Here is a 25,409-nt window from a genome sequence, read left to right as displayed (position 1 = left end):
TTTGGCCTCACAAATTGGCGCTGAAATCGTGTTAGGAAAACTCTGCGGGACTCTGTCTGTCAGTGACTTGATTTCTCTATATTTACAATCTGCACTCCATTCATGTATCGATTCCGTCTATTATTTACACATTTTATTTGTATGTCTAACTGAGCGATCCGGCGGTAACGGCATTGGCATTTGGTGCTCCCAACTTGAGGTCTATGTAGCGACGCAGCGCACGCGCCTTGATGCTCACAATCGAGTGGGTGAGTGTGGAGAGGAAGGTTTTCGCCTGCTGATAGTCGTTCTGCAGAGTCATGGCCACGGCCAGGTTGTATCGCACCACATTCTGGGCAGCGTCCAGCGACTTGAGTTGCCAGTCGCGTGTCTCCAGATCGAAGGCATCCAAAGAGCTAACAAATGTCGGATCCAAATGATCGCGCGCCTCCGCGGCTTTGTCCATCAGCATTAGCGCCTCGCCGGCGTACATATGGCCCAGCAATCTGTGGATACAGGAAGTCTGTCAGTAATCTATGAGATGCCAGCAATCAAGGGGAAACTATTTACTTGTGTGCATCCGACAGACGCTCGCCGCGCAGAAGCTGCTCGGCCATTTCCAGGGCCGTTATGTGGTCGCCCAGACGCAGCGAAACGAAGCTGTGCGCCGCATAGATGGCGGCCAGCATGTTTTCCAGTGATTCCAGGCTAATCGGTTTCGATGGATTGCAAAAATTATTGTCTTGCAGCTGGCGCCACGACTGCTGCGTGGGATCCCGCTGCTCGGGTGTCTCCTCCGGCGAGGAATCCATATGGAAGCTAGCCTTGTGGTGCAGCGTCAGAGTAAGAGCACTGCGCAGGCACAGGGCAGCAAACTCCAGGGTTGGCTCCGGCACACCAGCCGATTGTGGTCTGTGGGAAAGTTGGAAGAGTAAGTCGAAGATTTTTCAGGATTCTGGCCAGCACTTACGCATATGACGTGGATGAAGGCGGGGTTGCAGCTCCAGCTAACGACTGACGTTCGTCCTCTGCCAGATTCTGCAAAGTCAAATAAATAATCTCCATGCTTATGGATGGGTTTTCCGGTACTTACTGCCTCGTGCTCCATGATACAGGCCTCGGCCATGCGCAACCAGAGTCGCGGATTGCTGTGGAACTGCTTGACGGGCACGAGCAGGCACTGAAAGGCCTCCTTCGGACGGCGTAGATGGAGCATGGCGATGCCAAGGTTGTACAGAATCTCGCACGAGTGTGCCGAGCTCATCGTCTGGAGCGTGCTCTCCCTGAGGTTCGCGGCCAGAAGCTTATCGAAGTTCAAGGCGTTTTGAAAGAACTTCGCCGCTATGGCATAGTGACGCACTCTCAGATGGATGACGCCCATATTGTTGGCAATGCAGGTGCTCAGCTGGGGAGTTACCGTGCTGCAAGGGAAGGGACAGCTGTTAGCTGCAGCTCTGGAGGATGGGTCTCACTTTCAAAGTCTTACCCTGCCTGTGTGCACTCGTTGTTGATGCGCATCAGCTGCTTGGCGGCCATCTGGAAGTCCTTCATGATGTAGTACTGCTGCGCCTTGAGCGCCGCATAATGTGGCGTTCCGTCCTCCGTTATGACAACCGGCTTGCGATTTAGCACATGTGTCAGCAGCTGCAACAGCTGGAGACTGCCACTGCTGTCCCCAGTCACGCGTGCCACAGTTGCATCCGAGCCCTGGGTAGCCACCACTGTACTGGGCGTGGCCGCGGCGGTTGTGGCTGTCGCCGGCACGGCCTCATCGGGACTGCTGCTTGGCGCCTTGTCCACCAGATTCAGCGTGTACTGCAAGTAGTCCAGAAAGGCCTCGGCGCGGTTCAGCTGGTTGGTTGCCAGCAGCAGCTGCAGCTGAAGTGTGGCCACCAGCGCGGACATGCTCTTCTCCAGGGCCTCCAGCCTGGTCACCAGAGGAGCAAGCTTCTCCAGCGCCGTGCCATACATGTGACGGTGGTAGTAGATGACCGCCTTGTTGTACCGGGCCACTGTAGCTGCGCTGGCACCCTGCTTCAGGGACAGGCCGCCACCGGCCTCGCCCATACCCTGAGGTGTCTTCACGTCGGTGGCCAGTTCTTCCAGCTCCTGCAGCAGCGCCGCGTGCTGGGTGCAGCCGCTCTTGTAGAAGTTCACGACGGCCCGATTGTGCCGCAGGATGGGTCCGCTGCTCTCGCCCTTGGTGTCGAGTTGCTGTAGGAGCTCCAGGCAGCGGTCGTACTCGGTGCTGCAATGGGTGTGGAACAGGTATGCATTTGCCGGGTCTGCGGCTGCGGAATTCATGAGGGGCGCTTACTTGTTGAATTTTTCGTGGGCTTGGCACAGTAGGCTGTAGTTTTCATCCTCGCTAGATTGCGTTTTTGTGGGAGAATCCGCCGAGTCCATGCCAAAAACAAATAAAAAACAAAAAACACACACGAGTCGCCAGGGCTGGTGAAGCAGATTGTGAGCAGCACCCGTATATCTGTCTCACTCGCACAGCCTGCTTTGATACGATTGCGTAGCCCTGCGCACATTGACGCGACGCGCCACGCCGGCAATCTCAACAGTTTCCGATTTTAAAAATCGTTATCAAAAATGATTGCAAAAATGTGTTTGTTTGTTTTAATTATTTTAATTTGATTCGAAGTACAATATTATTCACTAAATTGATTCAAAATATTCCATAATTTTCATATAGTTTGACGGTTTCCATTTCTTTTAGGGCGAGGGAGGATACATTTATAACTTTTGCTGCTTTCTTACTGCTGCAATTTGACGATAAACAAATATAATTTATAAATGTCGCACAACTACACTGACGGGGTCCCGCGTTAATAGCGGGGGGAATGGAGCTGCCAATACTTTTGGCAACGGGACTTGCATTTGGGGGTTAGAGAGGAGTCGTCAATCATCGAGTGGGCGTGGTAGGTATGTATGTATTATGTACACTATTATGTAAATATATGTATTGTATGTATATATATATATATATATATTGTATATAATGTATGTATACCATATAAACTTGAATTTAGCATTTAAAAACTCCCAATGCTTCAACATTAACTGAGCAGCAGCAGCATCAGCAGCAGCATCAGCAGCAGCGACGTAACGTCTACTTACACTTCCGCCTTCTGCTTCCACCGCATTTCCGCTTGCGCCGAATAATAAACAGATTCCTTTACTTCTACTTCTTGGCTCCTTCTCTCGCCCTTCCCCACCCTTTCAGGTCTTCGTTCCTTCTTAATCTTGCTAAGCACACACACACATACACATACACACGGATCGGGCCTACTCCCTAATAGAGTTCGTAACGGTTTTGTTCGTTCGAGTTGTTGCTTCATTGCATTGCTGTTGATTCTGTTGTTTTTGTTGTTGTCGTCGTCTCCTTATGTATTGCGAATCTTGCCCGGCACATAGTTCTTGTCGATGACGTTCTCCTGGAGGAACATGTGCAGACACCGCTCGTTCTGCGCCAGCGGGTGACCGGCTATCTTGTTGATGAACGCCTCCAGGCCCTTGCGGCGCTCCTCGATGAAGCTCTCGTCGAAGATGCCCTCGTCACCGCGGAACGGCATCTGCCGCTTCCAGGCCTTACCCGGCAGTGGCGGCACCACAATCTAAAGAATCAGAGAGATGGAGAGATTACAAAATTTTTCTTTGAACGATTCCAATGGCTTACCTTGCTATCCCTTTCCAGTTCGTTTCTTAGCCATTCAAAGTCGCTGTAGCGCCGTCTCACACTTGATTCCTTCACCTTGAAGACCGGCAAGTTTGTCTGAAAGAGGGAGGGAACACAGAGGAAAAGCTGGGATTAGTGACAAGTTCCTCGAGAGCACAGCACCCGCATTGACAGCCCAATCAGTGCAATCATTATCCCACTTCCACCCCCCACATGACTCAAGGCCCGGATCGGTGTCAGCGGACTGCAATTGTGACTAATAATTATCGCTCCGCTTTATAGGCGTATCACCCGGACACACAGCTCACACACAATCACGGTCGCTCGCTCTCTCACACTCACACACACATTGAACAGTTATCTACTGTTTTGGGCAATTTTTGCAAACTCAGCGAATTTGGGATAGCCACCGCCCCTCTCTGTCATTCTACTCACCCGCATTCGAACTTCGTAATCCGTATAGCGCTTCTTGCCCGCCGCCATGGTGGTCAGTGGATTGACCACATCGATTTCGAGGAAGTTGGCGGGCACTGCGTACGCATCGTCCAGTGTCTGTTTCTTCACGTTGAGGCGGCGAGTGGCATCGGCAGTACCGTCGGACTCCACCATCATAATGCAGTTCACTCGCGAGTTCGGTAGAAGCTATAGACGCCCCTTAGTGTGGCACCAATACCGCCACAGCACAGTCCGCGGGGAGCGGGGGGTGCTGCAATGCAAATCGAATAAAGAGGCGCACGGGAAACGGGTTTTGCGTTGGTCGTAGTGCGATGCGTGGACTTGTGTGCTGTCCTCTCTTTGTGTGCTCGCTGGCCGCTGCAGTTGTTTTTGTTGCCACGGTATGCGGGCGGATGGGTTTCGAGAAAATTCAGAGATTTCTGCTGTTTTCGGGCTCAGTCCGGTGTTCGGTGCTACACTGTGTGCGCTTGCAACCGCTTTTGTGTGTGCACCAAATAAACAACTATTATAATTTAATTAAACGTTCCATAAAAAACTTTCCAATAATCCCATCAGTGGAAAACTATCGACAGCACTATCGATGGTTGGTCGCTATCGAGTTACTATCTATAGCAGCCTGACACTTTCGATAGAGTCCGACGTTCCATCGATAGTTTGGTTTTTAAACTCTGGGGTCTGGGTGAAAAAATTGTCATTAAATAAATATTATCAGTATATTAATAATTTGTATTGGATTTTTTAGAATACAAGAATTAAGCAATAAAGCTCAAGCAAAAAAAAAAACAAAGGTAATTGGGCATGTTATGTTATATCATTTGAACACTTGCTGCTTATAAATCGGTGGTATGGACTTGTGTACAAAGTTTTGTAAGTGGCGGTGAGAAAGCTTTAAAGCAGGCACTGACTAGTTTCTGCATTGATAACAGCCTGAGAATATTTTCAAAATAATAATGTGTGGCCGCCAACTACAACTTTCATTTATCGCATGAAAATACCGACATTTGTTTGCTGTCAACTGTGTATATCGATAAGTAAATTCATAAGTAGTGTTTTGATGACGTGAAACGACAGGAAAATTGTTTCTGTTTGACCGGAAATCTTAAAAGTGGTTTCGTTGATGATATATCAAACAAAATAAGCCATATTATTATTTAGGGCGAATAAAAACAGCGAAAGAAAATATTAGATCAAGAAAATATGCCTATCGATGTATCGATATAGCACGATTACGTGACAACCCTAGAGTCATGTGACGGCACGTGACGTCACAACAAATTTACACAGTCCACCAATTCCAGAGTGATTTTTCTTCGTACTCGCAACCACTTCGCAGGCTCAAAATTGTGCGTTTGTGTCGCTCAGTATTATTCGAAGCTGAAAAATTGTATGTGTGCCTCAACGTAACCGTTTCTTAAATAACACTGAACAAGAGCAAAGCAGCTGAGCTAAAGTAGAATATTTTCTTTGCAGCTCGAAATTTGCTGTGCACTTTCAAGGTAGAGGCGAATCGGTGTAGAAAGAAAATTCATTGTGCAAAATGAACGCCCAGCAAGCACACAAGGAACATGTCCTGGCCGTATCTCGGGACTTCATCTCCCAGCCACGTTTGAGTGAGTATCTTGTATTCAATTAGAAAGTGAACAAATGCATTCAAAAATAGAGTTTGCTGCTGGCAAAAATAATCTCGGGCCGCCATGACAGTTTGTACGAATCTGGTGAGAAGCAGAACAAGGAAAAAATCAATAAAACCCTATCCCACCCAGCAATTAAGCTGGCAATTGCTCTATAAAGCATCTAATTGTCAGAAAAATGTCTGGAGTGGGATTAGTGGTCCATTATAGCTGGCCAAACGTGACTAGGGCCGTTCGCAGTGATAAGTGAATTTTTATTGAAAATTTTCGCCGTCACATGACTACCGTAGATCAGCTGTTTGCACTTGCCATTCAAAGCGCACAACCACAGGCACCTGACTGCGAATGGAGTGGGAGGAGAGAGAAGTAAAAAGCTTGAAAAAGCAGTTCAATTTGTGGATGTAACAAATTCTTGTAATTGCTGGTAATATTCATATTCTTGGGTGTATTTTGTGAATAATTTAATTAATTATTTGGGATTTTCTTTATGCAATGATGGTTTTCTCTGCGCTTGCATTTTGCGTATCTCTGAAGATTTCCACTGCAGCTCGTGGCCCGCGGCCAAAACCAGTTGGGCAGTCAGCTGACATAAGTTACCCCACACTCCCCACACCCATACTTCTCTTTTGACAGTTGCCTTCTTATCAGATTCTCATAGGGGTTTCATGTGAGCAGGCGGCCTAGACTCGTGTTTTTTTGTTGCAACGATAAATGAGGGAAATCTTATTGGAAATGGGAAATTGGAATGAAGGAATTTTCTAACTTCTTGTATGTTTTCTCCACTATTTTTTGACAACAGCCTACAAGACCGTGTCTGGTGTGAACGGTCCCCTGGTCATCCTCGATGAGGTCAAGTTCCCCAAGTTCGCCGAGATCGTGCAGCTGCGCCTGGCCGATGGCACCATCCGCTCCGGACAGGTGCTGGAGGTGAGCGGCTCCAAGGCCGTGGTGCAAGTGTTCGAGGGCACCTCGGGCATTGACGCAAAGAACACCCTCTGCGAGTTCACCGGCGACATCCTGCGCACCCCCGTGTCGGAGGACATGTTGGGCCGCGTGTTCAACGGCTCCGGCAAGCCCATCGACAAGGGACCCCCAATCCTGGCCGAGGACTTCCTGGACATCCAGGGCCAGCCCATCAATCCCTGGTCTCGTATCTACCCCGAAGAAATGATCCAGACTGGCATCTCCGCCATCGATGTGATGAACTCGATTGCCCGTGGCCAGAAGATTCCCATTTTCTCGGCTGCCGGTCTGCCTCACAACGAAATTGCCGCCCAGATCTGTCGTCAGGCCGGTCTCGTCAAGCTGCCAGGCAAGTCGGTACTGGATGATCACACCGACAACTTCGCCATTGTGTTCGCTGCCATGGGTGTCAACATGGAGACGGCCCGCTTCTTCAAGCAGGACTTCGAGGAGAACGGCTCCATGGAGAACGTGTGCCTGTTCTTGAATTTGGCCAACGATCCAACCATTGAGCGCATCATCACGCCCCGTCTGGCCCTGACTGCCGCCGAGTTCTTGGCCTACCAGTGCGAGAAGCACGTGCTGGTCATCCTGACCGACATGTCCTCGTACGCCGAGGCCCTGCGTGAGGTGTCCGCTGCCCGTGAGGAGGTGCCCGGCCGTCGTGGTTTCCCCGGTTACATGTACACCGATTTGGCCACCATCTACGAGCGTGCCGGTCGTGTGGAGGGTCGCAACGGTTCCATCACCCAGATCCCCATTCTGACTATGCCCAACGACGATATTACCCATCCAATTCCCGATTTGACTGGCTACATTACCGAGGGCCAGATCTACGTCGATCGTCAGCTGCACAACAGACAGATCTACCCTCCAGTCAACGTGCTGCCATCCCTGTCACGTCTGATGAAGTCCGCCATTGGCGAGGGCATGACCCGCAAGGACCACTCCGATGTGTCCAACCAGCTGTACGCTTGCTACGCCATCGGCAAGGACGTGCAGGCCATGAAGGCTGTCGTGGGTGAGGAGGCCCTGACGCCCGACGATTTGCTGTACTTGGAGTTCTTGACCAAGTTCGAGAAGAACTTCATCTCGCAGGTGAGTCGCGCACACAGCTCTTCTGCTCCTTGATGGGCATTCAAATGTATTTTATTTTGTTTTCGCAGGGCAACTACGAGAACCGCACTGTCTTCGAATCGTTGGACATTGGCTGGCAGTTGCTGCGTATCTTCCCCAAGGAGATGCTCAAGCGTATCCCAGCCTCCATCTTGGCTGAATTCTATCCTAGGGACTCGCGCCATTAGACTCTGTTTATTGTTTTGTTTTTGATTTTTGTCCAAAATTTTGTTTCATTCATAATTTAAGCTGGCGGCGGCGCATCGTGCGGCGCGTCCCCACCTCCTGCAATATCCCCGCTGTGTATGCGTCTATATATACATAAACCCCACAATACATACATAATATCTATCTACGTTGAGTCCTAATTTGTGTATACACAGAGAGCCGAAGCGTAGCCAAAAACCAATAACAATAACTAGTTAAATACTATCCAAAAGAGCAAAACAAATGTGTGTGTTTAGCAGTATCGAAAGAAAGCATGTCGGAGACGAAGCATCCCTTAAAATGTACATAAATTGAATTGCCTAAACACAAATCTAAGTACTATAAAACACCAACACACTGTCCCATGTAATTCGTTGCCAATCAGTCCAGTCAGTCGATCATTTGTTAAAGTTTACTGTTTTTGTTAGGTTTTAAGTGTGTGTGCTCTTTGAATCGTTTATATAATTTCTCTTACTACTTTCGCATAAAGAATCGTAGCATTCCAAAAACACAAAATTAACAAATTATTGCCTCTGTGTGTTACTTTCGTTTGATCCATCTGATCTGACCACCCGCCCCCATTCATTGTCTTTTGTTCCGGCGTTAGACGTTTCACCAGTTCGCACAAGTATTAAAAAAGAAAACCCCTCCTTCCGTAGCGCCCCCCTTCGGCCGACCCAGGGGGTTACCTGCACACTGCACCCTGCACCGAACCATGTGAACAATTTGTACAGCAACTCAACTAAACAATGGAATATAAGTGCAAAACACAATGCTTTAATGCAGCAAATATTTTAAAATGAAAATCTATGAAAAAAATACAACAAAGAACTATTAGTAATTGTTTGTTTCTTTGTCTCTAAATTAATGAATTAAATAACATCAAGTTGCATGGATTCATAGATATGTATATTTGATTGTTGCTGCCAGGGGTCGCAACATTTCTTTATGATGTGGCTCAAATCTAATCTTTTCTAGCAACGACAACCTTTAATAATCATTCATGAACACAAGCAGAAACAATAAATGTTGAACTAATATATATATATATAAATCTTTAAAGAAAGTAAATAGTTCGTGTATATGTATAAATTATAGAACATTTAAATGATGAATAAATTACACACCAAAATCATGTTAAATAAAATTCTTATTGCAGTTGATTTCCACTTGGCCTTTGAGGTACTTCTACAGGCAGAATTAGTGAACCTTGCACTTTGATAATCATTCTTAAAGCTTAACTTTATTTTTGTTTGTTTTTATTGTTTATTGTTTTTGTTGTTAACTTTTTCATCTGTTCAATTTTTGCTTCAATTAAAGCACAGCTTTGTGAACTCGTTATAATATCCAAAGCTTTAACCGTACACTTTCATTCTAACATTCTTTTGTGTTAACAGCGGAGAAAGCTCCCGCATTGATGTTATTCCTGTGGTCTCTTTTGCACACATGGCCTATTTATTTGACTTATCGAAAGTTTGTCTTTACAGTGGTTTAAGATACAACAAACAACCAAGGTAAAGGGGACTTTTGATTGCTTGACAAAGCGAAAATTTACAACAAATTTTAAGGTTTTTGCAAGCAGCGAATAAAGATAAAATGAAATATAGATCTGCGTCAACCCCTAGTAAGTCATACCACTTATCTAGAACTCATAGTCAAAGCAGTTTCCGTTTTCCGCCCCTTGAGTTTCCCCCAAACCTCCTCCTCATGACCACTCCACTGCCGGACCAGTTTCCGCTGAAGCTACTTCCTTTGGCTGGACAAGTTGCCATTGACTTTGCAAATTTATGCAATTATGCCAAAGTTTTTAATGAGTTCTAAATGAAGTTAAAAATTTGGTTGACGTCGGCGGTTGGATGGTGTAAAGCACACCCAGTGACGGGAACGACAAACAAAACTTTTGGCTTCCCCAAACTTTTGGCCAATTGTTGGAATCTTTTCGGGTTTCCTTTTTTTTTTGGTTGTTTGTGTTTATATTTTTATATTTTGGCAGTGTTGAGTTTTCTCGTTTGGTTTCGGTAATCAAAGCGAAGCTCGAGTGATTTCCCTCAAGCTCATGCCTGTTGCAATTTAAGCAGCTTACGCAGGGGGCCACAGAGGGGGGAGGGAATCATACTACCATCTAGGACGATTGGCCGCCCACTGCGCAAAAGATTTTCATCTTTATCTTGACGGCAGACTGCATCAAAGTGGGCTTATGACAAGGCTACCTACTGATGGCTGATGGGCAATGTCAAAAGCATTGGCTCAAGTGGGCGAGGCAGAGGGAACGAAAGGATGGACGGTTTGTGCCAGGGTAGGCCCTGTGTGAGCTCATTTCGAGACGTTTGTCTGGCATCATTACGAGGCCGCACGCTCGGGCCCAGGCCCAGGCCCAGGCCGGTCATGGTCATGGTCAATGCAATGCAATGCAATGCAAGTGTGGCCCACTTGGCAGACATTGTCCTTATGCGTTCCCCCGTTTCCGCTTCTAGCATCTGCAACCACTTAGACAGCTGGCAGTGTCCCAAGCCAGTGTCGCCTCCACGAGCAGGATGTCGCTGCGATTAATGAACTCGCGTAAAAGGTTTCCAAATACGCGCTTTGGGAAACGTTTGAATGTGGTTTTAACGAGCACAAACAGATGGGAAGACATGAAAGCAGCAATCAACGCCTAACACCTCAGGGGCACATCTCGGGTTTCGGCTTTCCTGATTAAATGGGTGTGCAAATATGTGTACAAGTGTGTGGATACACTCTGCCTGGGGTTTACAATTAATGTGCCCTGGTGGCGCCAAAAACGCGCCAACTAAATCATCTAATTAACTCATTTTGCTGCAGCTTCGCGCAGCTCAGCTCCTGCTTTGAGTCGTTCGAGTGGCTGTGAAATTGATGGGCCTACAGGAGTTGCCATGGGCATACTGTAGTCTTCCGCTGGAGTGCTGACCAATTTAACACTTTGGCAAAGGTCTCGAAACCCTCATGTGTCAAGCGTCTATCACCTAGGTCGAGCATGGGTTCTGCTCGCTCGTGCGTCTCATTCAATACAGTCAGGCAGACAGGCATAAAGGCAGACGACGGCATTCGAAATGAAGCTAAAATAGTTGAGGCCCGCTCCAGGACTGGCTTCTGCTGTCCGTTTCCATAACTTGTGTGCCGGATTTGTGCATTGCTTGGATTTGGGACAGCTTAACTAAATAAATCACACAAAAAGGCCCAAGAAAGGGAAGAAAGGAAAAGCCCACAAACTTGTCCGCCAGCGACCCCGGGACGATATTTTATAAAAACTGTGTGCCCTCGGCCAGGGCCTGGACTGGCCGGACTTTCTTTGGTATTTCTTTGGTCTGTTGTTGTGCATTAAATATTAAACAAATTGTCGCCGCCTGCCGCCAACAGTTTGATGGAACTATTCTGTGCCTTGGGCCTCGGTCGGACGCTGCAGGATATTTATCCTGCTGTTAGTTAAGCCCCGGATCGCAGATAATTCGATGCGTCACTGCCGCCAACAAGCATTCCCTGAGCATAGTTCCGTTCTGCTGCATAAGCATAAAAACAAATGGAGAGCCCGAACCCCTCCAGCCTGCCTGCTTCTGAGTGTGTACATATCTGTGTGACATTTAATGCCTCAATGGACAGCAGCAGCCCCTAGGCAACGACTCTGTGACTTTCCGACTCCGACTCTCGCCCTTCCTTTGGCTGGGAATCAGATTTTCGTCTTTGGACTCTGCTTCTAATTGTAGTTTGATTTTCATCCGTATCGAATGGGGAAAACTTTTGTGAGAAAACCAATCCGAACTAAGATAATGGCAATTGCTGACTGCTCCCAGCCGTACGTCCCATGAAATTTAATAGCCAGCTGCCCCGATTATTTGGCCCGGGACGTGCTCCAATATCAAAGCGCACCAGTTCGATATTAACCGGCTCCACAGGCAGCAGGACACCTACTAATTGTGACCCTTTTCTGCTTATCAGTCACCGTCCTCATCCTCACGACACTCACCCACAAAGGGGCAAAAGGACACCGTCCCCATACAAATTCCCCGTAAGCCTCCACCAGAGCAAGGGATCTCTCTGGCTGCTTCTTTATACCCTTTGGGTGGGCCTTAAAGCCGTACACATTTATTTGGCTAATTCATTGTTTGACTGCCAGCCCGTGTGCCTCTGCGAATGTGTCAGCGGGCGCTTAATTCAATTACTGGTTTCCATGGCCGGGCGCGGAAAAAGTCCATGCAAACACGACAATCGGAACGAGTTGGACCCAAAAAATTGCACAAAAACGTACAATTCCAATAACCAAAAGTGAGGCGAACATCCGGAATAAAGGAGCTTATAATACCCTTGCACAGCGAGCGATGGTTTCTATGACAGTTCCCTGGATATTGGATGTGTACTTAAGGATGCTAATCAAATTTGATTGGACTCAAATGAAACAAGTGTTAATCTTTGAGGAGATCTTTGATTTAAACTTCTATACCCACAGATTTAGTTCGTGACCCTGAAAGGAGTTTAAATCAAATATAAATTAAATATGTTCAAAAATTCAGCATTAATTTCCTGCCAGTGCAGATTCCCACTTAAAGTAGAGTGCCAATGGAATGCATCCACAGACTGCAGACTAGCACATCTTTGACCTTAGAGGGTCTGAAATATATCCTTGTAAGCAATAAGAATTGTGCGGGTAACACTCGGAATACCAATACCCGCTGCAAGGGTATTGAAAGAGTAAGCAGCAAAAAAGAGTGTCCCATTCGACTGCAGTGCATTAATATTTATTTAACAATTTCGTTTTTCATTTTCCAGCTTCTGCATCGGTATGTCTGCGTGTGTGTGTGAGTTTGAAGTGTTCTTTCGGTGTGTGCGTGCGTGGCGGATGGTCACGTCAATCATGTTCCACTCGGTTGTATTTTTGTTGTACTAGTTATTGCTGCTGTTTGGCATTGAGCCCATGGTGAGAGGCTTCTCGATGCACTACTCAAAAATCCATACATGTTGCACCCGTATGGAAAATGCCATTTTTGGCTTTTGTTGGCCGTCTTGTTGCACTCGATTTTCCCATTTGCCATTTGGCATTCGGCTTTCCGTTGCTTTTGTTTCTGTTTGCACGAGTAATGTGTGTGTACTTCTGCATGGACATGTGCGGCTGCCTGATGCCTGGCTCTGCCACATGTGGCGTATACGTGATACGTTGAGTGGACGCTAAATGCATTTCGGTTGCTGCAATCGACAGTCAGGCGACTCAATGGCAGTTTGATTCTGGGTTTCAGCTGCCCTGATGAGCTCGGTAAGTGAACAGATTTGTTGCGACTCTGGCAGCAGGTGGCAGCCACATCACAGTTCAAAATCCCATTATTGTGAGTAAAGAGTTGAATTGGAGTTGTGACAATCGAAGTTGGAATCGCGACTAAGTAACTCTCCCGCGGCACTCCCGGGCCATAAAGTAGATTAAGTGCACCCTCAAAGACACGCAGTGGAGCTTGCCAAATTACCATAATTTGGATTGCCGAGTTACTTGCCACACACACACACACACACACACACTGAGGGGGGCGGGGGGCGTATGTGAACATCAAATTGCAAATTGCGCGTACTAACTTGCAACATAAACTCGTTTATGCGACAGCCGGGGAGCAGCGCAGGCGGCCGAGACACAGAAAGTCCTGGGACCTAGGCAGACGCTGGCAAAGTGTTTTCGCACACACACACATGTGTGTGTGTCTGTGTGTGTGTGGGGGGTATCCTATCCACCATTTTCATATACTCCAGCAACAATATTTTATGGGCGTACCCCTCATAAGTAAGTATGCCAGACTTTTGCTTAGATGACTCGACTCTCGACGTCTCGTGTCTGTATTGGCAAGAAGCTGCTGCTGCTGCTGCTGCTGCTGCAGCTGCAGGGAATAGAGAGAAAGAGAGAGAGGGTGGGGGGTTGCAGTGGCAAGAATGTATGCAAATTGCAGTTACATGTCGAAAATTTGCATTCGCCGCGCACCGTTATGAATAAATCACGTTCATAATGCATTTGATACAGAGGAGAAATCGATGCTGTCGAGGAGTCCTCACTCACTCACTCACTCATCGCCATCTCAATCTTCATTCGCATCCGGATAGGCATCCACATCCACATCCACATCCGCAGGCAAAAAGACTCTTCTGGCCAAAAGTCAGGAGTGGAAACAGAGTTTTCCATTAAACATATTAAAAATGATCAAGAAAGAAATGCGCCGACTTGGAATTACATCCGCCAGCATCCCCCATCCAGCGGAAACGGAAGTGGCCCCGAGAAAGAGTCTCAAGAAGAAAGGAAGGAAAGGAGCAGATGATAGGGGATTTAATTTTATATTTTTTCATTACTCGGATGATGCCTCGGCCAGCAATAAAATTCCAATAGGTTAATATAAATTGCAAATTACATTAAACAGATTATGGAAAACTCAAAACGAAAGGAGAGGCGATGGCTGCCTTACTTGCTGTCTGTCAGGGCACTTACTCCATGGTGTGCCTTCTCTCACTCTCTCTGTTTCCTCTTCTCTGCGAGACAAGTGCTGTTAATTATTTGTCACTTAAGAGTCTCGACACATGCGCCAATCACAGGCGCAGGAGGCAGGAGGCAGAAGGCATCAGCCATCGGCCATCGGCGTTCGGCAACAACAATAACGATGTGCTCGCATTAATAAAACATTAAATTCATTAAGTATGCACATAAATACATAAAGGGAAACCAGGCGAGAATGAAAATGTTCACGTGGGAGCATTGGCCGGAGAGGTAGGTGTCCGGGAATTCCCCAAGCGGAGGACTCGTAAAATCCCGGCCCGAGCAAAGGCTTTAATGGCCCCGGCCATTGGCATATTTATGAAGCACTGCCTTTATTTATTGTTTTGTACTCTTCCCGCAATGATCCTTTTCCTATTGTTTGCTGTTTCACTTTTTCTCTTTCCGTTTTTTGCTCTGGCTAAGCAATAAAGACATTTTTTTGTTGTCCGCCGGGGCATATAAATGTCCAAGTTAGTCAAACATCATGAGAAACCCTTTTCCATTTTCATCCGCATGCTCCTGGGAGTCGGACAGCGACCTTCAAAGGCCGCGTGCTGCATGAAATATGTCGCCACTCAGCTCCACAGAGGACCCTCAGTCAGAATTGGGTCCGACGCTGGTCATTGGCATACCCTGAACCCTGAACCCGGAATTGGAATCAGATGTAGAACCAACGTGGTATCCATCATTCATATTCGCAGCTTACTGCGAAATTGATTTGCGGCTCGGGTTTGTCCTTGCCCGGAAGCAGGCGAGATGGAGTTCTGCCGGCATTTAAATTTTGCATTAAGTATGAGACTCTCTGTGGCACGAACACAAGATGTGGCACGTTAATGATGTCGGTGGCTGGGCCAGGCCGCACGTACCATCCAACTCCTACCAACGACAAGCTGCCAGGACGGAGCCAGGCCAGGAACTGATTTATTATTGGCATGCTGTGCCATCTCGCTGCGTTCCCACACGGCCACAATTGTATTACACCCTTGAATGGGGTATGTCGAGCGAAGAATATATTATCGGAGATATCGCTAGAACAGAGCAGAGCCACAGCAGCCTCAACTTAAATCGTTTTGCAAGTGTATTTGTAGCTTCGGTGCCTCTTCTAGGCCTCGCTTTCTTGATTCCTTTCATTTTTTGTGTGGCCTTTGAGGCATGGGGAGCGTTGAGTGAAGTGGCAATGGCACAGCTACTTTCCCTTTTGGCCAGCAACCTTTTTTTACCCGCCCCGTCGCCGTACGTATACATTTTGTTTTCGCTTTGTCTTTGCGCTTTATTTTTGGGGGGGAAGGCAGCGTTTTGCCAAGTTTTTGTGTTGCTTTCGCATTTGGTTCTGGCTGTGGCTGTGGCTCTGGCTGTGGCTCTGGCTCTCTGGCTGCTTTTAGGGGCATGCCACTTGAAATTTGGACGCGCGTTGGTCCCTTGGCAGCCGCCTCCCGTTTATTGTGTGTGCCGTGCGGCTGTTTGCCGAAAAGCGGTTTATTTATTTATTTATGTTTTGCCGGCAACAGAAAAAGGGCACAGCAAAGTACTTTTATTTTCGTATTTAGTACGCAGCCGGAGACCGAGCTGGAGCCTGAGCTGGAGCCTCCTCTTCAGGACGAACTTGACTCTTAACTCTTTGGGCTCCTTGTGGATATTTTAGCAGTGGGTTGACTGCCGCAAATTAAGATAAATATCTACCGCTCAGACAAATTTATCTTGCTCAAATTTTTGCTACAAATCGGAAGCAGCCACAACTTTCATCATAATGACTGTAGATAGATGCATAGATACATTTCTGACATTTGTGCTAATGGAGGAGGACTGACTTCAAGGAGCCGCCACTCAGGCACGTACTGGGTGGGCCAGTAAAGCAATTAGTTCAATTGTCATCTTGGCAGCCAGAGCAGAGAGTCTCCTCTCCAAAATGTTGCCAATTTCATTAACTTGTAAAAGGGCGTCAAAGTTTTCCGACAAAAACGAAAACGAAATCGAAAACTTTCCCGGCAAACTGGCAGCAGGCACGTAGGAGCAGAGAACGAGCGATAGAGAGAGACTTTTTCCCAGAAGACAGTACAAATATTGATTGCAATTTAATGCTGATTGGACATGAAAAATTATTAAAAATATATATATATCTGTATGCTGTACATAAATGTGCGCAAAGGCCAATCTGTTTCTCCATTTATTATCTGGTACGCATTTTAATTGAATTTCGAGTTTAGCCACAAATGCGCAATTAATTGAAATGTCCTCAATGCCATAAGGCAGCTCAGGGATGGTGGGGAAAATCGTGTGGGTTGTGGCTGGAGTTTGCCGATGCCGTTGCCGTTGCCGTTACCCCAATTGAAGAGCTAATCGTATTAGCTACACATTTTCCACCCACTGCCTCTCCAATGAAGCGTGCTGCAAATTATATTCGAATTCTTGGCTCAAATTCAAATTCGAATTCCACCTTGTTTCATCTTCACGACATTTTGAGTGGCAACACTTGGGCTCCGGTTTTGGGTCTCGGTTACAGCTACCCGTTCGGGATTCGTCTTGGGTTTTGCACTCCCTGCGAGCCGCACATAAATACTAATTAATGCCAAAGTTTTGGGACTAATTAACAAGGGATATAATTTAATGTGCTGGTTGATGCGGTTGAGCAGCACCAGAAGTATCTAAAACCCATTGAAGAGAGATTTATGAGCACCGAAAATATATATTCCCTTCGTGTAGTTTCAACCATCAGCTTTCCTTTGCCACGTCCCGTACTTCCCGGAAGCAGCTGCAGAAATAAATCGCAAAATATGCGAGACTGTCCAGCAGTTAACCTTCGAACTTTTACCAAGCGCTTCCTTACTCTGTGCATTTTTCAAGGGGAATCACATAAATATTCAAGTCCAAAACTCTCGCACACACACACAAGCGTACAGTGCACATGTGTGTGTGTGTGTGTGTGTACAGTCATATGCAGTGCATGCACCGGATGCTGCGAGCTGCGAGCTGGGAGCCTGACTTTGGTGGTTCGCTCCTGGCCCTGGGGCCATTTATCAAACGTTGCTTTTGACATTGCGCACATCCTGCGGAAAATTAAGACACTGTGTGGCACGCTTCCTAACCAATTTAAGAGTCCCATTTTTTTTCCAACCACCTCCCTCCCGCTTCCCGTCGCTTCTTTCCTTTGCCGCTCCGTTTTCCACCAAAGTTGCATGCCAGAGCTCTCCTTTTGGCCATTTTTCATGCATGAACTGCAGCTGCAGCAGCGCGCCAGCATATGCTCTGCATCCTCGGCAAATTTGGTGAATGAACAGCAGTCGCTTTTGCTTGGCTTTGCCCGACCTGGCCGATGGCAATGGCAATTGCGACTGTAGCGACTGGCCATTTAAGCCAATTAACGCAGCGCATGATGGGGGCAGCAGCCCCCCGCGGATAGCTCAAGTTTTCTGGTCAACTCGGCTCGCAGCAATCAATGCGGCATGCGGTTGGGCAATCGAGCATTAACGAGTCAGTGCTGAGCGGGGATAAGAAGTCCAACAAAAGATGGAAGTTTTTCATTAATTTCAGTCTTGGCATCATATACAACCAGATTTCCACGCACTTCATATCAGAATAGAATTGCACAGCACTGATTCTGGTACTCCATATCCAGCGCCAGCATCATCAGAGGCAGTGCCTTTGTGCTGCATTCCTGTTGGCTCGTTTGCTCGATTGTTCGTTGCGCCCAAATGCATTTCAATTAAAACATATTTAAGGGGCTTTAACGAGCCGAATGGGCCGGGCATCGCCATTGCCCCATCGTAGGGGTCCTGGGACCCATTCATCAGCGGTCGCTCCGGGCGGGTCGTGCTGTGGGGGCAGCCATCGATTATGTCACTGCATTTCCTCGCTGTTAATCATCCGCTGCACCTGGTCAATGGATTCAATGGTGGACACCAGCAGCCGAGACCATGTGGGCCAGGTCAATGGGTTGCCTTGGGTCGTGCACTCTTCAAAGGACCAGAATGTAAAGTGCAGGGGCGATGGGATGGCCGATGGGATCATAGGATCGCCTTTCAGCTGTCTGAGTTCTTTAATGAAATGGACACACTGCACACAACCAACAGCTCCACGCTGCTCGGCAAAGTGTGTCCTCGGCACAGGCTGGCCCCCGGTAAATCCCTCCAGCTTTGCTTCCCCGTCATTATTTTCGTATTAAGTCCGCGAACATGGGCTGTGACCACCAGCCAGCCGCCATGTATCCACGTATCCCATGTTGCAGCCATCTTTTGGGGTATCGCTTAAGTTACTTGAAGCTGCCCCGAAACCGAAACCCCAACTGCCAGCAGATACATATTCGATTTCTTGTAACCATGAGCAAGTGTGTGGCTTTGACTTTGCGAAGCCCTTAAAATATTTCGCTTGAAGAATTTCGTGTTCATGTATCGCAAAAACCCAAGTGCCAGCCCCGCGGCTACAGCTCTTTAATATAACAATTTTTGAATAAGGGAATAGTGGTCGGCATAAGTAAACCTCTAATGTAAGATTGTGTGGCATTACATGAAGTATAAAGATGGAGAAAAAGAATCCGGATTCTCGTTGGCATTGGCATGCAATACCTGCGATGTTGCTCAAATTTAATTTACACCTTTGCACGTACACAAACACACACACACTTATATATGTATATGTGTAAGCCCTGACACACATGTGGCTGATGATGGGGCACTGGCAATCAGCAGTGGCTCAATGGGCCTGGGCTCCTTTCCTTCTTACAGCAGCAGTCCCCAGCTCGCAGAAACCGCAACAACGCCCGCAGTGCACAAAAAGTTTTCTTTTGCAATTTAGCTTGTTGCTCTTTTGGAATACCCTGGGAGTGGGTACTGTGATTTATAGCAGATGTTTGCAATGCAGCTAACAAAATGAGCTTAGAGATCAGAGGCTTATCTGTTGAAAATGGCAGATTCGCTAAAAGTTTTCCAACATTTCTTCATATTTAATATTTCAACTAGTTAAACCTACACACCTAAACACAAACTTGAATCAAATGTTCCTTTTATACAACACAAACAAACTAAAACGAATGCGGCTCATATTTATTCAGAGCATTTATATTTAAGTAAATAGAGAAATATTTATTAAAGATTTTAAATATGAAATAAAGTGAAAGCAAATATTTTCTTACATCAAAATGATTGCCACACTCGGGTTCTATCGATTGATAAACCATTTTTAAATCCAAATGTAGGAAAATATTAACATTTGAGGGGTTTATGTTCTGGGTATACAATGACAACCCAAAGAGTATCCTAAGCTGCGGTTCTCGAATAAGCATTTTTTTTTGTCCAGGTTTTGTTCGTTTCTTGATGTTGCTGCCGGTGGTATATTTCTTGTACATGCGTCGGACGTGGCCGGGTTGTCGGTGGTTAGTGTGTGCGGTTATATTTGACTTTTGGCCCCGGTGCGGGTATGTACATCGTATTTGCGGCGCTGCTAATGCATGTCGATGCCAATAAAGGCGTCACTTGCGGTCTGCCCGCTCCCTCTTGCTGTTTATCTTGCTGTTCACACCTGCAAAAACTTCTCGACGAACCAGAAATTTTCCTCTTTTTGTACAGCAGTTTTCCCTGGCACTCGAATACACTGCCCCGCAACCACTCATCATCGCCGTTCCTTTAGAAATTCGTGTAAATTGAATTTATTGAGGCGTGCGTGTGTGCGTAGTTGATGGCTCTGGTGCGCGGTGGTGCAAATTGGCTCCCACACCATTCACATTTACGAGGCGCTGGGTGCCACTTTCGAGAGCTGCCCTCCCGATCGGGCCTTCCGGCGACAGCTGCAGCTGCCTCGTCGCTGCCGCTGCTGTCGACCTTAATTTGCTGACCAGATGATGCTGCTGCCGCTGAAAAGAAAAAAGAGAAATGAGAAATTCCACTGCGCTAATAGGCAACTTGTTACGCTCGCAAAGTTATGCTATGAAATTTATATTAAATGTTACTTTCGCCATTGGACAATGCTGGACAGCGGACGGGGCTTAAGGACAGTCCGCTCCCCCCTTGTGCTGCTGGCAACAGATTGCATTGAAATTCGAGCACAGAAACACGTCCAGCAGTGCAGGGAAGGAAGGAAGTCATCTTTTATAGTGCCAGCTTAGAGTTTTTGCAAAAGTTCTTCTTTGGGCCTTGTGACTTTCCCTCATCCAGCTCACACCTACCAGATCCCTGCCAGATTCCGATTCCTAACGGATCCCAGGCGGGCCCAGCAGCAACTTGTTAAAGTGCAAAGTGCTGGCGCTATGTAAGAGTCTCTGATTAACATAATCCTTGCAGCGGCAGGCGTGCGACAGTGACAGCTGCAGCCTCGAGCCTCGAGCCTCGAGTTCAGCCTCGGCGTTGGGTGGGTTGTGGATGCAGCTAAAAGTTGCCAAAGGTTAGTTAAGCATTTTAATAAGAGCCGAATGAATTGTAAGCACTTGTCAAATGTCTTGTCTTGTCCCGCTCCTGTCCCGTCCCAGCCTCATCGTGTGTTTTATAAGGCACAAAATGTAATTTCCTCACCACCCACACTCACAAAAAACGTTAAAGGAAGAGGAGAAAAGCTACGGAAGAGAGATTCCAGGGCGGCATGTAATGAAGTTTTGCGCTCAATCAACTTTAATGAGAATCATGCCGCCGGCAGGCCAAAGATAACTGTCAAAGACCCACCAGCAAATGGTATCATATCCAGTGTATCCAGGTGTATCTCATTTCCGATGGCCAATGATGAATGTCTTGGGCTGCCACTCACATGCGTAGCCACGTCAGGCATATCTAATTGGCGGCATCATGCGAGTATGTGCTTTGTTTTACCCTCCTTTATATTACTTAACTTATGCACTTCCACACGGCGAACTTTATCAATGAATTTCAACAGAGGCTCGTCAAGCTCTGCGCGCTGTTACGCTTAGCAGCGACTCAGCTTTAAGAGACTGTAAATTAACAGAGGCACTCGACTGTTGCCACTGTACTTTAACAGCACTCGGTGCCCGCTCTCTGAGACGCGCTCAAGGTCATTGTTTGACACATTTACAGTTGCTCCGGTCTTAACATTGGCTGTGGCTGCAGCTGCTGGCTGCGAGATGTGGGTGCGGTTGAGTGAGTTAATTTGCTTTTTCTTTTTTGTTTTGCTTGAGTTTAAATTTGAGTCTGAGCATGTTTGCGGTGGCTTACATTTAAAGGCCCGCCCGCTGCCACTGCCACTGCCACTGCCTGCTGCCTACTGGAATACTTAGGCAAAAATGTGAGGATTTTGTGTCGGCATTTGTGTGGGTGCCAGTGGCTGTTTTTACTTGGGCCTATTTCGTATTTTGGCCATGTCATGAATATGCTGCCAGCGCTTAAGGAACACAGGCAGACACATCGATTCGTGGCAAATGGCAGCGCGCATGAAAAGCATTTTTCATCAACATGAATTTCCCGCCCAGACATTTGCTTTGTTCTTCTCTTTTCTTGCCCTCTTTTTTGACAACGATTTCATAACTTTTTCCTGTCTTCATTATCCTTATTATCGCTTTAGACCCCGCCTCACCCCCACCCAATCGAGGCATACTTTCGGCTGTTGGGATATTGGGACACTGGATAGATACGAATACTATTGCCGCAGGAGCTGGAGACAACTCTCCCCCCCACTTGTGGCCCACACTTTTACCTGAACTTGAGGCTAAGTCGGGAAATATTCGCTCCATCATCATCGGCAAAGGCGGAGGTAGAGGTACAATCTCTGGAGAATCATCTTTGGCCTCATTATCTAAAGTGAAATTATTGATCAGCTCCTGGGGAAAAACAATGTGCTGGAGATTTACGTGTTATGTTGGCAAGCTGGTGGTCCTCAGTGTAATCTATCCGGCAGGGCACACAGGCACCGGATAGGTAGAGATTTTCTTTTAAATTGCACTGAAACTTGCCCCAGTGGCAATGGCAGTCGGCCATTGTTGCAGCTGCCTCAGTAGCGTGCCTCGTCTATTCCCTGCCTGTTATATAATCTTTATAGTATTATTTTAATTTTAGAAAACTAAGTTTTGTAGCTGGGGGGTGGCTCTCGCCAGGAAGCAGGAAGCCAGGAGGTGGGTCAGGTAACGGTAAACCAGGAGCTTGCCTGGCAATCAAACAAACGCTGCCTCCCTCCCACACCCATGCCGAGATGCAGCTCCACGTTGAATGAAAGTTCGTCCTGTGCCGAGATTGTAGTTTGTATTCAATCAAAAGTTTCAATTTTTCTGTGGCGCTCATAAAATGTTGGCCACCGACCCACCATCCGCCCATCTCCAGCTGGCGGGCTGACCTCTTGCCAGCCAACGGCAGAGACTGGAACTGGAGCTCCGGTTCCAGATTCCGGTGCCAAACTATGCGTAGTATTGCTTTAATGACGCTCTGCCACTGGCCAAAGGGTTTCTCTAAGCCTGCCTCCCAAGTGTTCTATTTTCTATAGATTTTGTTTCTTATTTTTTGGTTCGTGGCAAACTTTAATTTGGAAACTATGCGAAAGGTCCGCAGCCAGACAGACAGACGACGTCGTTTCCTTGGATGTGGACGCGTGTGGGGCACAGAGTTGAAGAAGCCAAGAAGAATTTAATTTGTTTGTAATTTTGTGTAGACGAGTGAAGCACAGCTACAGAGAAAATATAGATGGAAAAGTAGCACAGGAAAAATAAAGATGAAAAAGTATGCGAGTGGTGCAGGAAAAATGGAAACAAATTTAATTTTGAAATGAAAAATTTCACTGAACTAAGCCCACCATGAATTTTAATTCGCCAGCAGCCAACAGATCATATTCTGATAGACAAAAGCCCGACAATATATATAGGGATATAGATGAATGAATGCATTCCATGCTGCCGATTAAGGTTCAATCAACGGGCTGAACGGGAGGAACGACGAACATCAGTTGCCGCTGATTGCTGGCATTTTTGAGCAATTAAAAGTTTTCAGATCCACGACAGCTGCGGCTCAAGATGTGAATACCGACTGACTGTTGGCTGGCGAATGCAAATGTGTTTCGGAATCATGCTTAATTGGTGTAGGCTTAAAACAAATTTAACCACAAACCCCTTAAGTCGTAAATTACTGTGCGAACGGAAACAGTTTGTGACGTTTGTGACTTGTGACTAATTGCTGAATGTTTCTTCTTTGTTGAGATGCAATTCCTGGTTGATGGATGTCAAACTTGTGTACCTCTTTGTACCAACTAAAAAGCGGCTTTTATTATAAAGCTGCCACAAATGAAGCTAATTAACAACGAAAACAATGCAAATATGAAATGAATGTGCATATATTCTTGCTGAAAACTTGTTGCCAGCAGAGCAAAAGGCTCCCCCCTATTGGCATTACAGCTTGAGCTCCCTTGGGTGCAGGGCGCACGGTGCAGCAGCAGCATCATTAGCCGTGATTGGCCATGTGCATGTGGCCATAAATGTATATATATATATATTTAAGAGAATATATTGTATATGCGAAGTACTCTGCCATGGCAGCGGATGCAAGGGTTAACTAGGTAGGGCCATGGGTCTGTTGGCACCTTCGGTTGGGCTCCAAATTCTACACTCGCAACTCCATTAGCAGCTGCCGGAGCTAAGCGCCCAAGCGTTCAAGTGCACAGAGTGGCACACACTCACTACGGGGCGTATGTGCAACAATTGAAAAGCGCCCGGATTTAAGTAGCTGTTAAACAAGTCGAGCTACAACATCGGCAAACTGTCCCTCACCCCACCACCATCAGCGTCCCGGTTCCAGGAGCTTGGCGACAATTGTAGCCGTAATTAAAGTTAATTGCAGCCCGGCTGCTGCCGCCCTGTGGGAGGCCAGCCAGACCAGGACTGGACGGACGGAGCACTCCCTTTCAGGAGCTCATTACGGTAAATGCACATAGCTCAAGTGCAATTAACTTTGCGTAGTACCCCCAAAAAATATGCAATAAAAATACTAGTTGCCAGCACGTAAATGAATGGCCCAGCGCCCACGCAGCCAACCCAGCATCCCTGCACAGAGTTGGACTTTGGAGAATGGGTTTATGCGGGAAGGAGCACTCTTGCAGGGAGAGTGGGTGCACCTAATGCCACTCATGCGTATTTATTGCCTGTCTAGAACTTGGAAGCTGAGTGAATACACTTGAAGAAACATTCTCCGAGGATACAACAGCCTTCAAATCAGAACATCATCATTGTAGCAGTAAATGCGCGATGAAAAGTTCAATTTTTAAATAGTATTCCATGGGAGAATGTATCTCGAAATGGTCTTGTTCCTTACTCTTTTTCTCACTGTGTGGCAAGGCAGGAGAAAACCGAGCTGAAAGTGCTGGCCAAGTTCTTTCGTGCTGTTGATTTTCGCGCAGTTTCCAGCGTAGTTTCAGCCGACAGCAGCTTATTGAAAACAAGTTTTCTCGGCCCGAAAGTTGTTGGCCCCCTAGGCGACCGCAGGCAGACCAAACACACACGAAAAACTTCCAAGCCTCAGCCAATACAGTGAGCCAGTTGGGAACCACTCTTCACTCGGTCTGAGGGTCATGTTTACTGGCCCGGGCAGCTGGCAGCTGGAGCAACAGCTCTAAACTGTCGTAATTTTGTGCACAAATGCGCATTTTATTACCCGCCACTCAGGTGGCCAAGACGGGCTGTCCGGCTGCTTCCCGAGAGTGCTATACTTGACGGTTCTCCGAGTATTTGTTTACTTACACTTTGCCGACAGAATGACACACAGACAAACACACAAATGCATATTTTGTAGGTGATTGTATGGGTGTGGCATACACAAAGGATTTGCCGTGTTTAGCTAAGCCATTGTCGTCTGCCCAGAGCAGATTGCCAGCTGCTTGGCTGATAAATAGAATAAACTGATTGCGTGGCGCTGATTGACATTGTGGGAATCCGCTCTCCAACTCAAATACATAG

The 25,409-nt window shown here is 47.0% G+C and overlaps 3 protein-coding genes across 3 annotated transcripts; 1 reads left to right on the top strand and 2 right to left on the bottom strand.

Annotated features, from left to right (window-relative positions):
• Positions 1–51: 51 nt before the first annotated feature.
• Positions 52–2,453, bottom strand: LOC117585768 (CCR4-NOT transcription complex subunit 10). The gene is made up of 6 exons (XM_034275449.1): positions 2,297–2,453; positions 1,466–2,227; positions 1,073–1,400; positions 950–1,017; positions 550–891; positions 52–485 (listed from the first exon to the last, which is right to left on the bottom strand). Exons 1-6 carry the CDS (start codon positions 2,383–2,385, stop codon positions 146–148), a joined length of 1,929 nt encoding a protein of 642 aa, XP_034131340.1. The 5' UTR covers positions 2,386–2,453; the 3' UTR covers positions 52–145.
• Positions 2,454–3,343: 890 nt separating this feature from the next.
• On the bottom strand, positions 3,344–4,679 carry LOC117585769 (sorting nexin-12). The gene is made up of 3 exons (XM_034275450.1): positions 4,100–4,679; positions 3,665–3,760; positions 3,344–3,602 (listed from the first exon to the last, which is right to left on the bottom strand). The coding sequence occupies exons 1-3, from the start codon at positions 4,274–4,276 to the stop codon at positions 3,372–3,374; spliced, it is 504 nt and encodes a 167-aa protein (XP_034131341.1). The 5' UTR covers positions 4,277–4,679; the 3' UTR covers positions 3,344–3,371.
• A 673-nt stretch (positions 4,680–5,352) lies between these two features.
• On the top strand, positions 5,353–8,852 carry LOC117585030 (V-type proton ATPase subunit B). The gene is made up of 4 exons (XM_034274274.1): positions 5,353–5,504; positions 5,591–5,730; positions 6,551–7,812; positions 7,881–8,852. Exons 2-4 carry the CDS (start codon positions 5,658–5,660, stop codon positions 8,016–8,018), a joined length of 1,473 nt encoding a protein of 490 aa, XP_034130165.1. The 5' UTR covers positions 5,353–5,504; positions 5,591–5,657; the 3' UTR covers positions 8,019–8,852.
• Positions 8,853–25,409: the final 16,557 nt, after the last annotated feature.

This window comes from Drosophila guanche, unplaced genomic scaffold (assembly GCF_900245975.1).
Source record: "Drosophila guanche unplaced genomic scaffold, DGUA_6, whole genome shotgun sequence".
Lineage (NCBI taxonomy): Eukaryota > Metazoa > Arthropoda > Insecta > Diptera > Drosophilidae > Drosophila > Drosophila guanche.
The sequence above is the reverse complement of the archived record's forward strand: the minus strand, read 5'-3'. Positions and strand labels throughout refer to the sequence as shown.